The sequence below is a fragment of the Dromiciops gliroides genome, chromosome 2, assembly GCF_019393635.1.
Source record: "Dromiciops gliroides isolate mDroGli1 chromosome 2, mDroGli1.pri, whole genome shotgun sequence".
Taxonomy (NCBI): Eukaryota; Metazoa; Chordata; class Mammalia; order Microbiotheria; family Microbiotheriidae; genus Dromiciops; species Dromiciops gliroides.
In genome coordinates, this window is record NC_057862.1 from 523702645 (window position 1) to 523716729 (window position 14085).

General features: G+C 40.1%; 1 protein-coding gene across 1 annotated transcript; it reads left to right on the forward strand.

Annotated features, from left to right (window-relative positions):
• Positions 1 to 1128: 1128 nt before the first annotated feature.
• LOC122739806 (myosin light polypeptide 6-like) lies at positions 1129 to 1584 on the forward strand. The gene has a single exon (XM_043981505.1). The coding sequence runs from the start codon at positions 1129 to 1131 to the stop codon at positions 1582 to 1584; it is 456 nt and encodes a 151-aa protein (XP_043837440.1).
• Positions 1585 to 14085: the final 12501 nt, after the last annotated feature.

Sequence of the window (14085 nt, forward strand, 5' to 3'; positions counted from 1 at the left end):
CTTAGATTCTATTAAAAGAAAGCAACACATAAAATGAAAGCTGAAATGGGGCAGAGTTTGGAAGGAGGTATGAGATGGGGGCATGGCAGCTAAGTCTGGAGTATCAGGGATGGGTGGTCCCCATCTTACCCCAAAGTGAAGATTCCATGAAGAAACTGGGGCCCAGAGAAGGAAAGTAGAGACAGGATATAGCTCCATTCCTCTGACCACAAATTCGGTGCTCTTTGACTATGCTATGCATAGAAAAGATCACGGGACCATCAAATTATAGATTCTAGAAAGCTTAGAAGCCAACATGCCCACCACCCTCATTTTATAAAAGAAGAAGCTAAAGTTTAAAGATATCAAGGGACTTCCCCAAAGTTACACAGGTAGGACGTATGTGGCTATGAGACCCTGGAACAAATCAATGTCTCTCAGCCTCAGTTTCACTCTTGAGACTTAGCTCAAGAGAGAGGGAGAGGGAGAGGGAGAGGGAGAGGGAGAGGGAAAGGGAGAGGGAGAGACAGAGACAGAGACAGAGACAGAGACAGAGACAGAGAGCGTTCAAATTCTGGAGATCAAAGTTTTGGGTTTTTTTTTTGTTTTGTTTTGCAGGGCAATGAGGGTTAAGTGACTTGCCCAGGGTCACACAGTTAATAAGTGTCAAGTGTCTGGGGCTGGATTTGAACTCAGGTCCTCCTGAATCCAGGGCCGATGCTTTATCCACTGCGCCACCTAGCTGCCTGAGCTCAAATTCTTAGGAAGTTTTTTTCTTCTTACATTTGATTCTAACCCTTGTTTCCAAAGGAAACGTTTATGTCAAAAAGAATTTATGAAGGACATGAACTTGATGGAAAAAAAAAAGAAAAACACCATGAAGTTAATTAAGAAAATTTTTGGAACTGTGGAAGAGACAGATTCAACATATAGAGAAGAAAGTTGGGATGCCATGGGAAATTTGAAGTAGAATGATTCAAAGTGAAGGAGGAGAAGGACTCATGACAAAGGAGGGAAAAGATTGAACAGAATGACCAGAGGAGAAGAGAAAGGACCTAATCAACTGATCTTTCAATTAACCTACATCTATATTGTCTTCAGCACTAGAGATAAAACTACAAGCAGCAGAGACCGAGCTGCACAGCCAAGATGTGTGACTTCACAGAGGATCAGACAGCTGAGTTCAAGAAGGCCTTCCAGCTGTTTGACCACACAGGGGATGGAAAGATCTTATACAGCCAGTGTGGGGACATGATGGGGGTCCTGGGCCAGAACCCCACCAATGCTGAGGTGCTCAAGGTCTTAGGGAATCCCAAGAGTGATGAGATGAATGTGAAGGTGGTAGACTTTGAACACTTTCTGCCAATGCTGCAGGCCATAGCAAAGAATAAGGGCCAGGGCACATATGAAGACTATGTAGAGGGGCTTCGGGTGTTTGATAAGGAAGAAAATGGCACAGTCATGGAGGCTGAAATACAACATGTCCTCATCACTCTGGGTGAGAAGGTGACCGAGGAAGAAGTGGAAGTGTTGGTGAAAGGGCATGGGGACAGCAACGGTTGTATCAACTCTGAAGAGTTAGTTTGGATGGCGCTGAACGGCTGAGAACAAAAGTTCCCTTTCCACAAAGAATCCCCTAACTTTCTCAGTGTGAAAGTGATCCTCTTGCCCCTGAAGCAACTAACTACATTGTTAGTGTTACCAACATCCTTCCTACTATGGTGACCAATTTTTAATTGGGGAGTGCTAGCTAAGTGGCTTGCTGCAATATTGGGGCAAGGAAGGAGACCGGCAGCCTCCCTCAAAACAGAACAAGATTTATTTTAACAAGAATGAACTTAAAAAAAAAACCACAAATAGGATCAATAGGATCAAGGGAAAGGAAATAAAATGGGGAAAGGGAAATTATAATACCTGAAAAAATACCACCGCTGAGGAATCAGCTGAAAATATGCAGCAGAAAACCTATCACTTTCCATCTTCCACCTAGAATGCCCAATTCTCCTCCCCCAAACCTAGAAACACCCCACACAGCCCCAGCCAATGGGATGGCTGCTCTGACAGTCACATGACTGCCCTCACTAGGCTTCCAATCATTATAATTTTGCCAGGCCCATGTAGGCATCGGCAAGTGGTGATGACGTGAGGTGCCAGAGCCCTGGCAAGGGCTACAACCAGTGGGTGGAGCACTGTGCGGTTTGGGGAGCCCCAGGCCAGTGCGCACCAAGACATAAAAACCTCAAATAACAATTAATTCTTTACACTTCCAACCCCTACCACATGTCCTCTTTGGCCTACCTGCTCTCTGCTGTCAACAAATTAAACTTGCTAAGCACTCCTAAAAAAAAAAAGATAAAACTACAAAAACGAGACAGTCCCAGACCTCATGGTACTCACATTCAAATAGAGAAAGAAAAGGCAATTGATAAGGCAACCTGGGTTGTAAAGTGGACAGAGTTCTAAACATGGACTCAGGAAAACCTGAATTTGAATCTTACCTCAGACACATTAACTGTATGAATGTAGGCACAGCAACTTAACCCCTTTGGGTTTCAGTTTCCTTATCTGTAAATGAGTTCATCCCTGATGGCTCTAAATCTCCAAATATATGATTTTATGAAAGTAACAATAAGTAAAATGAATTGGTGACACAAAGAAATTAGTAAGCATAGGATAGGAAAGCTAGGTATGGTTGTCAGGTGGTTAAGAAAGATGGTGTCTGAGAACAGACTTTGCATTTCTGGACTGGCTTTAAATAGATGCTTTCAGGCCAGGGTTGGAGTGCAATTTAATTTAAATTTAAATATGTATATGTATATATTTATATGTATATAGACATTTATATACATATATTTACTTGGAATCTAGTAAAACTAAAGTATTTAAACTGAAAAGAAATGTGGAGGGAGAGAAATATCCATCTACCACATAAGATGCCATAAAGAGTAGTTATAAAGTAAGAAAAAAAGAATAGCAGTTCAAGATACTTAGGAGGTCGAAAGGAACACAGTCCAAGAAAGGATTGGAGGCGTAACACTTAAGGGCTCAAATGCCTATATACAATTGCACAAAGTATAGGCAATACAAGAAAGCAAATCTGACCCCATAACCATCACTAGGCTTGCTAATAAATATCTATGACTGAAATATGGCTCTGAATAGGTTGTTGTTTATCCTTCATTATTGAAGAGGACCATGACATTGGAGTGATATCATGACTTACAGTGAATTATATTTAATTGAGGGAGGCCTGTGCAAGGTTACCAACCTTACTCTCTCCTTCAGAGCCATCTGGGTCCAGTGGCAAGATATACATCAGGACAATTGAAGATAGCCCTCGGTGTTTAAGGCAATTGGGGTTAAGTGACTTGTCCAGGGTCACACAGTAAGTTTCTGAGGTCAGATTTGAACTCTAAATAGGTATACCTTATTTAAAAGAAGCAGATATGAAAAAAAAAAAACAACACCTTATCTCAGGAAATACAAGAACCAGAATGGGGAATTATAGTGAGGACCTGAATGAGGATCAAGTGAAGTATAAACAGAGGGACTTTTGGTATTTGCATGTACTACAAGCCACCTGGTCAGCAAGAGGAAATAGATGAGTAAATCAGGAAACAGAAAATCTCATACAGAAGAAATCATATGTTCAGATATTTGTTATAATGTCCTCTGCCAAAAAAAGGACAACTAAAATATTTTTAACTTGATATAACAATAATTCCATCCTTTGAAAGGTAAAGGAACCAACGACGGAAAATTCTATTTGGAATATGAGTCTTATCAAAAGGAGATTGTTTGGTATGGAAATAATGGGAACCTTGGTGGTGGGAGTGGGGAGAGTGACCATTCCCTCTTGAGTTTGTGATAGATAAGGAGAAGAAAACCAGATATAATCTGGCATGAATCCCATATTTGGGGAGAATATATTTCAAAGAGTTCAAAGGAAGAATATTTTGGATTCCACAGACTAAAATTCCATGCAAGAATTCAGGCCAAGAAAAATGAGAAGCTCTTAACATTAAAATTCTGAGAACCGAAATGGAAATAATTCTAATGAGGACCAAAAATGGGTCTTCTTTCTCTGAAAAGATGAACAAAGGTACACAGGGCACCAAACTTGGATTCTTAAAAGAAGTATAGGAGACAGCTAGGTGGCACAGTGGATAAAGCACCGGGCCTGGATTCAGGAGGACCTGAGTTCAAATCCGACCTCAGACATTTGACACCAGCTATGTGACCCTGGGCAAGTCACTTAACCCTCATTGCCCCACCAAAAAAAAATTATGTATATAGAAGACAGAAGCAAGGATAGAACACAGGACGAGGACAAAAACATCAAACACTTTAAGAATAGTGTCAAGAGCACTAAGCTACATTGGGGAAAAGAAGGGTGATGGGGCAATACTAACTGGCAAAAGTAAAAAGGTAAAACTGTTCAAATCTTACTTTAGAACTACTTTTTCTGATGATAAATCAGATTTAGATCAGAAATAACAATAATAATAGTAATAATAATAGCTTGTATTTATAGAGCACTTTAAAGTTTTCAAGGTCCTTTACAAATATTATCTCATTTTATGCTCATAATTAACCTGGGGTGGGGGGAATGCAGCTGGTGGTGCAGTGGGTAAAGCACCAGCACCGGATTCAGGAGTACCTGAGTTCAAATCCGACCTCAGACACTTGACACTTATTAGTGTGATGAAATAATAAGATTTAGCAGATACTCAAAGACCCACCTGGAGATTAATCTAGACTGATTGAATCAAGTGAGAGTGATTAACTGCTGATTAGCCTACTTCAAGTTAACTGGATTGTAATCACACCTTGAGAACACCTTCAGAACCAATGGATTTGGATGATGCCAACCAATCAGCTTGAAGCAGTATGTAAGGACCGCCTTTGTTCCAGACCTATAAAAAGCTTCCACAATCAGTTTGCTGAAGAGAGATCGTAATTGAAGCAGGCTTGTGGAAGAGGACTTGAGGAAGAACCAGACCAGGCTGGAATTCTAGGCTAAATAGGCTTTTTTCTTAACTTTCTGAACTCCATGGGAATATCTGTATGCTTTAATAAATGTTTAATGCCCAAGGACTGGTGCTAAAGCTTCTAATTTAAGGCGACCACAATTTAGATTTTAAACATCATATTAGCTATGTGACCCTGGGAAAGTCAGTTAACCCCCATAGCCCCACAAAAAAAAATTAACCTGGGGGTAGGGGCTATTGTTATCCCCATTTCACAGATGATCATACTGAGGCATATAGAGTCTAAGAATAATAGCAATAACAGAAATAATAGCATTTATATAATGCTTTAAGATTTGCAAATCACCATTCTCAAATCACTTATTTTACTTTATTCTCAAAACTACCGTGAGATATAGGTGTTATTATTATACCCCTTTGATAGATGAGAAAATGGAGGCAAACATAGGTTAAGTAACTTACTCAGAGTCACATGGCTAGCAAGTGTCTGAGGCCCTATTTAGACTCAAAACAAAAGTAGTTAATGGGAATGTTATACCAAAGATAGGGATACTAAGACAGTGCCTGGCTGCTCTGGATGAGTTCAACACAATTGGCCCAAATGAATTATATCCCTGAGTATTAAAAGAATTGTCAGATGTGATTGTTGAACTGTTGTCAGTGACATCTGAACAATCAAGGACAATGGGAGGGGTTTCTCTCAAGCCTGCTTCTTCATCTGATTTCACTGTTTTTATCACTTAAATGACTTCTCATATTCCAAACCTTGGTGCTTCCCTTGCCTGTGGCCAAGTCCTATAAATTCTATAACATCTTTCATATCTCTCCCTTTTTTGTTTCACCACTGCCACCACCCCACCAGAGGTCTTTATTTCTGTCCACCTAGATTACTGTAACAGTCTCAAAATGGTTATACTAAAAATCTCTTAAACTATTCTGGCTTCCATTCTCTTGCCCACCAGTCCCAGAAGCCATTCTCTAAAAAAAATAATTGATATATTGTTTTATATCAACTAATCAATATATTTTTCTTCCTCCTCCACCACAAGGCATCCTTATAACAAAGATTTTAAAAGAGGGGGAAAAAGAGATCAACAAAACTAACAATATATCAAAATAGTGTGCCATTATATACAGTGTCACACACCCATTGTTCCCCTATGACTGCAAAATGTAGAGTAATGAGGGAGGTGCTTTCTCATACCATTTCTTTGGGATGAAGATCATACTTATTCTTTTTTTTTTTTTTTTTTTTTGCGGGGCAATGGGGGTTAAGTGACTTGCCAGGGTCACACAGCTAGTAAGTGTCAAGTGTCTGAGGCTGGATTTGAACTCAAAGGCTTTCTCCGCTCCCCCCCCCCCCAGGGCAGTGAGGGTTAAGTGACTTGCCCAGGGTTACACAGCTAGTTAAGTGTCAAGTGTCTGAGGCTGGATTTGAACTCTGGTCCTCCTGAATCCAAGGCCAGTGCTTTATCCACTGTGCCACCTAGCTGCCCCCCATACTTATTCTTAATATATAGATCTTGTTATTTCATTTCCTCACCCAAAAATCTTCAGTGGCTTCCTATTGTCTATCAAGCAAAATTCAGACTTGTTTTCTTTAAATGTAAAGCCCTCCCCAATCTAGCATCATCCTTTTCCAGCTTTACAATATACAACATTCTTTCATGAAGTCTATGATTTAGCTAAGTTGTACTATTTTCTGTCCCCTTTACATGCTGTCCATTTCCACTTCCATATCTTTGCTTGATCTGTTTCCTATTCCTGGAACGTCTTTCCTTCCACATTTTATCTATACTTTAAAGGTCAACTCACATGTCACCTTCTCCATGAAGCCCTCTCTGATTTCACATAGAACTTAGGTTCTCTAATCATGTTATTGCATATTGCCATTTTCTCCCTCTGGTTGGATCTTTTCTTCTTACTAGACTGCTAGCTCCCTGTGGACTGGGTCTATGTGTACTGTCTAAATCTTCCTTCTTTTCTTGTGCCCATCAGAACACTCTACATTTAATAAATATTCATTGTATCGCACTATATTTTAATGGAAAGAACACTGTATCTGGAGTCAACAGTCCTAAATTCAAATCTCAACTCTGCTACTAACCATAGCAGGACCATATATGAATAACATTACCACTCTGGGCCTTGACATCTTAATCTGTAGACTGAGGGAGTTGATTCCTAGGTCTAATCTAGTTTTAAATCTTGTGAATCAAATTCAATTCCCTCCTCAGTGTGAGCTTAGGCATAAGCCATGGGACATTTCCAGAAGTGCTAAATAAACTCTTCTAGATGACGTGTCCAGTGGCCCTTTCCTCTGGGATTGGTACAGGAAGGCTGTGCATCTCCAAAGAAGGTGGTAAGTATTTGACAGGTACAGGAACCTTTGCTTGTCAGATCTAGTTTCTCATCAAACAATGGATATTGTGAACCAACATTTCTGAGAAGTTAGTATAAATCATGGGAAATACTGGTCCTGTCCTGGGAAATCAGCACAATGGCATGAGAGGAAATTTATTGGATTTCAACAAAAAGAAATGTAGCTTGTAGGAAAATGTTATGAGACTGTAAATAAAGTGCTTCATTCTATACCTATATACCAAATCCTATTTCAAAACTATAACAATGTCTATGTATCATATAGAACTGCCATACCCTGGCTATTTCAAACAATAATTGTTATTCATTTGTTTCAGTCCTGTTCGACTCTTCATGACCCCATTTGGGGTGTTGTTCTTGGCAGAGATAATTTAAGTGGTTTGCCATTTCCTTTTCCAGCCCATTTTACAGATAAGGAAATTGAGGCAAACAGGGTTAAGTGACTTGTCCAGGGTCACACAGCTAGGAAGTATCTGAGGACAGATTTGAATTCAGGAAGATAAGTCTTCCTAACTCTGGGCCTAGCACACTATCTAGTGTACCACTTAGCTGCCCGTGTATTATGTGATACATGATCTGACTAAAAATCAGTGCAAAGAAATAAAGCGGGGCAACATCTTTTTATAGGATTGAGCTGATATCATATAACTGTATTTACTGAGACTAGCACATTGTTCTGACCAGATAACATGTTGGAAGTGAGCTTCCAAGGTAGGAATTGATGGCTTCTCTCTCTGTGCATTATTATGTACGACACAGAGTTTAAGAAACATTTGATGGGGAGCAGGTAGGTGGCACAGTGGATAGAGCACCGGCTCTGGAGTCAGGAGTACCCGAGTTCAACTCCGGCCTCAGACACTTAACACTTACTAGCTGTGTGACCCTGGGCAAGTCACTTAACCCCAACTGCCTCACTAAAAAAAAAAAAAAGAAAAAAGAAACATTTGTTGTTGAGTAGCTAGACATAATATATTCACTTCTCAAGTGATTAAAAGCACATTAGGGGCAGCTAGATGGCGCAGTGGATAGAGCACCGGCCCTGGAGTCAGGAGTACCTGAGTTCAAATCCGGCCTCAGACACTTAACACTTACTAGCTGTGTGACCCTGGGCAAGTCACTTAACCCCAATTGCCTCACTAAAAAAAAAAAAAAAAAAGCACATTAACTGATCTATCTTTTTCTCATTTAGCATTTCACTGCACAAGCAGATTTCATTCAGTAACACATCTTAGTAATATTCAAAGTCTGCAACTTTTTTATCCTTGGTGATCTGTTTACTTCTTTGTGATCTTTCTCAAGGTGGGTGGTCATCTCCAAGAACTTATTTTAGAGTTCAGTTCCTACTGGGAAACCAACACCTTGGACCCAAGAACTCAACCATCTCCCAAACTGAAGAGGTTGCCACCAAAGCTGGAAGCACTCATCTCAGGATTGTAGTTCAATCACTTGTGCTCAGAGAAAACAACACTACCACCAACACAAAACAGAAGAGGTCACTTGGGTCTTGAGATCCAGTATCAACCTCACTTAGACAAGTGCATGTTCTTACTTCTGTGAAGGAGCAGACACTTTAGCTGCCTAGAGGAAAGAGAGAAAAATCTCTTGGGAAGTCCACAGGAGATTTGTCAGAGGCCCAAGTCACCCATTTAGAAGAGAGGGAGAGAAAAAGTCATCTCTTCTTTAATAGTCTGCTGGATACATAGTCCTTCCTACTCAACTGCCAAACATCATTAGCATAGGCCCTCAAACTTACCTGTATGTGTATGTCTGATGGGCTACACAAGAGAAAGGAAGGGAAAAGAAGGGGGGAAATGGGAAGGAAAGAAGATGCTATGATAACTCCATTTTACAGTAGAGTAAACTGCATCAGGCAGAGGTTAAATGACTTTCCCAAAGTCACACAGGTAGTAAATGTCTGAGGCTGGATTCAAACTCAGGTCTCACTGACTCCAGGCCCAGGAGTCTATCCTCTATAGCTGCCTGTCATATGTCCCTGAAAAGAGTCATTTTCTCCAGAAGGGAAGTCCATTGTTATATTAAGTTTAATGAAACAACTTTTTTTAGTGGGCTGAAAGGATTTTTGTTTGTTTTAAACTACCGTACAATGTCAGTATCACTCCCAGATGATTCCTGCTCCTGTAGTATGCAACTTTCTCATACAGGTCTCATGGAAATTGAGCATAAATCCAATTTGTCTGAAATAACTAATAAAAATCTTAGGAAAATATTAAAAAGTGTTTTCCTGTCACTCACATCTTGGAAAATCATAAAATCATGTTTGTTTTTAAAAGCATATATTTTATGCTTTGAGCTGAGACCAAAATCCTTAGCCTGGCATTCTAGAACCCCCCCAATCTGGTTCTGTCCTATTACCCAGACTAATCTCACACTGCTCCCTGTCATGTCCCTTATACTCCAGCCAAACCAGATTACGCACCAATCCTTGATCATGTTCCACATTTTTGCCTCCATATCTTTGCTCACATTGTTCCTCAAGCTTAGAAAGGACCCCTCTTCCTGTCATCTAGGCTGAATGACATTGTCCCTATTCTTCAAGGTCAGGCTTGATGGCCACCTTCTCTATGAAGTCTCCTTTGGTCTTGGAGCCCCATACCCAATAGATAGTGATTTTTACTTCCTTGGGGCTTATGTGGAACTTTGCTTAAATTTCTCTTAACATACTTTGTAATTCTTTGTGTATGTGCTTTGTGCCCCTAGTAGTTCCCACAAGGACAAGACAAATATCTCATTTAATTTCTGCCTCTCCCTAAGAACTTAGCACATGAATCTGCTCACAGTCCATTCTTTTTTTTTTTTTTTTTTTGTGAGGCAATTGGGGTTAAGTGACTTGCCCAGGGTCACACAGCTAGTAAGTAAGTGTCTGAGGCCGGATTTGAACTCAGGTACTCCTGACTCCAAGGCCAGTGCTCTATCCACTGTGTCATCTAGCTGCCCCACAGTCCACTCTTAATAAATGTTCATTTAATTTCACTGAAACTATATAAGGTATGATCTCATAATCTCTATCATTCCTATCTGCCATGAAAGAAACATTGATTACAAGTCCAAAATAGCCAAGGTTTAAGCTTTCTTTAGTCTACAAAACATACAGGGCTTCAACTTTTAGTTGTTCCAGAAGGGAACACAACACTTGTTCCATTGGGGAAAAAGTGGGCCTAGCCACCAGATGCTACAGGGGCCTGGGATTTTAAGAGAGTATTGACAAACTGGAAATTATGCAGATGAAGATGACTAAAATGGTGAGAAAATCAGTAACTAGTGCAGAATGACTGGAATGTTGCCACAAGATGCCAAAATTGTAAATTTGTTGACGTTTGCAGTCCTTGAGAAGTATAGAAACAGCAGAACTCAGCTCTTGGTTTGGAAAAAAATGCTTAGTAAAAATAGGTGTTCAGTTATTTCTGACTCTATTTTCCTAGGGTTTTCTTTCTTTTCTTCTTTTCTTTTTTTGTGGGGCAATGAGGGTTAAGTGACTTGCCCAGGGTCACACAGCTAGTATATGTCAAGTGTCTGAGGCCAGATTTGAACTCTGGTCCTCCTGAATCCAGGGCTGGTGCTTTACCCACTATACCTACCCCTTTCTGGGGTTTTCTTAGCAAAGATACTGAAGTGGCTAGCCATTTCCTTCTCCAGCTCATTTTACAGATAAGGAAACTGAGGGTCAAACAGTTGGTAAGTGCTAAGGCCAGATTTAAATTTGGGAACCCTTCCTGACTCCAGGCCCTTTGCTCTATCCACTGCACTACTTAGCTGCCCCAGTTAAAATAGGAAGCTCCTATAGGAGCTATTGACTAGGGTGTTGGACTCTGCTCCATCTTCTTCTCCAATGTGGTGGCCTTCCCAGAAATGGCCTCAGCCCTCTCCCATCCTCCCCTCTCTTCTGGATGAGAGCCCATTTTGTTCCACTTGCCTCAAGAATGCTGCTTTCTCCAATTGCAAAAATAGTTAATGGCTCTAATGATTGGGAATGTGGAACCATGCCACGTTAAGGCACATTTGAAAGAAATGGGGAAACTTAGTCAGGAAAAGATCAAATATAATAACAGTCTTCAAATATAGAAAGGCTATTACATGGAGGAGGATTAAATTTGTTCATTGTGGACAGAACTAAGATCAATGGGTGGAAATGCCAGGAGACAAATTTTGGCTCTGTATAAGGAAAAACTTTTTAACAATTAGAGCTTTCTATAAATGAAATATATTGACCAATGAGAAAGAGAATTTCCTGTCACTAGAGGAAACAGAATTTGGATAATCTCTCATTAGGGTTATGGTAAAGGGGATTCCTCTATCAGGTAGAAGATTAAACCAGATGAATGCTAAATTGTCTTCCAACTCTGAGATTATACAAACTTCGCTGGGCCTCACTTTCTTCATTCACAAAATGGAAGAGTTTGGTTGGGTGATCTCTAAGGTTCTAGTCAGTCTCAAATCCCATTTATCTCTAATCCTATCATTCTAAATAGAAAATGATATAAGGCTATATTTTAAGAGAAGTTGAGAGTAGAAATAGATTTATAAGTGATGGAGTTTGGCTCCATTCATGATTGTAGATATTACCAGTCCTGTTGATAAGTAGACTAGATAGTTTCCTGCTGGGAATGATTTGAGGCATTACTGCCTGAGAGTAGTGAATAATGTGCTCACACTCAAGTGAGAAAGATTTGAGTTCAAAGATGTGCCTTTCCTCAGAAATTGGTATGTGCGCATCCTGATTCCAAATTCTTGATCAGAGTATAATTCCTATTTCTCATTCCTTCCTTTATTAATAGACCCTATCATTCAAGCCTCCCTGTACACCTCTGTTGGTAAAAAGGATATCTCTTCACCAAACACAGGTCCCATCTCCTCTAGGAAGCCTTCTCAGCTACTTTAGAGCTCGCTGATCTCCTCTTCATAATCATAGGTTTGAGAACTAGAAACTTAGAGATAGTCTAGTTCATCCTCTCCTCTTTTTTCACATTACATATGAGGCAACTCAGACCAAGAGAGGCTATATGTGTTCCATCCAGATCATATTGAGAGTAAGCTGGAGAGCTGGGATTCAAACCTTTGTCCACTGGTATTTCCATAGAACCATGGTGCCTACATGCCATAGATACACCATGACCTTGATCTTTTAAAATATTTTCAGTCATTATGATAATAGGAATCATTCTAATCATTATGATAGGAGTTCTACCTGCCTGAATAGATTCTTTCTGGAAAGTCATTATTTCCATCAACATTTATTCAAAAGATGTTCTTTTAAGTACTTACTATATTCAAAGCATTCTGCTAGGGATAAGAATATGAAGATGAAAAAATCAATCATTTCTGCATTCATTAAATAAGCACTGTGCTAAGAACTAGAGAAACAAAAGCACAATCGAAATAGTCCCTGTCCTCAGGGAGCTTACATAAATGCAGGTATGTAAATACTAAATAGGTACAAATTAGATTCCAGGTGTTTGTTGGTGAAACTCACAATGGGAAAGATCAGCATAGGCCTGTGTAGGAGTGGTTACCTGAACTGAGCTTTAAAAGTATTTTAGGTACTCTAAGATGCAGAAGTCATGAGGAAGTGCTTTCCAGGAATGTGGTGGGTGGTCTGTGCAAAGGTGTGGAGATGGAAGATGGAATGCCATGCACAAGAAACAGTATTTAGGCCAATTTGGTGGGAACATACAGTGCATGAAGGAGAGTAGAGTACAAGAAGCCTAGCCTAGGATTGGATTGCAGAGATGTTTTAGTACTGAACAGATGAATTAATATTATACTCCAGGAGTCAGTGAAGCTTCCTGATGAGGGGAGTGACATGGTCAGACCTGCACATTTGGAGTATTTGGGAAAGAAAGTATTTTGGCAGATAGAGGAAGCACTAGGAAAAGGGAGACATTGGAGTCAAGGAGACCAATTAAAAGACTCTTGAAAAAGTCCAGCTGAAAGTTGGTAAACACCTGAACTACAGTGGATGTGATGTGAGAGAAAGAGAAGAGGACAGACAATAAAAGATGCCAAAGGTGTAAAATCCCCAGGACGACTGTTTTAAATGATGTTGAGATCTAAGGTGTGATCATTTCCATGGATGGCTTAAGTCCAGTGTATATAGAGATCATAGGAGTTAAGGTGAAAGAACTTTGAGAATGCAGTATTGGAAAAGCCATTCACATGAATATTAGAATATCCAAAGAAAATGGGGGGCAGCTAGGTGGCGCAGTGGATAAAGCACTGGCCTTGGATTCAGGAGGACCTGAGTTCAAATCCAGACTCAGACACTTGACACTTAACTAGCTGTGTGACCCTGGGCAAGTCACTTAACCCTCTTTGCCCTGCAAAAACAAAAACAAATAAACAAAAAAGCAAAGACAATGGGAAGGGAAGGAGTCAAGAAGAAGCTTGTAGGCCGGGTACTAAGGTCATCGAAGCAGATGGAGTGTCCTCCAGATTTTTGAGAGAAGGCAGTGACAAGGCAAGGGTGAATCAACAGACATATAGAATCCAGAACAAAGGAGGTAATATTCCCTCAGTAGTCTTCCATGGTGAGGACACATCTGCAACATTATATTCATTACAATCAATTTATTATGAAAGATATTGAAACACAATGGGACATATAGAAGAAGATGAAGAGGGAGTTTGATACCCTTTACTTAGATGATTGCAATAGTCTCCAAATTGATCTCTTTGCTTTCCCTCTCTCCATTTTTTTTGGGGGGGCAGTGAACTGGAC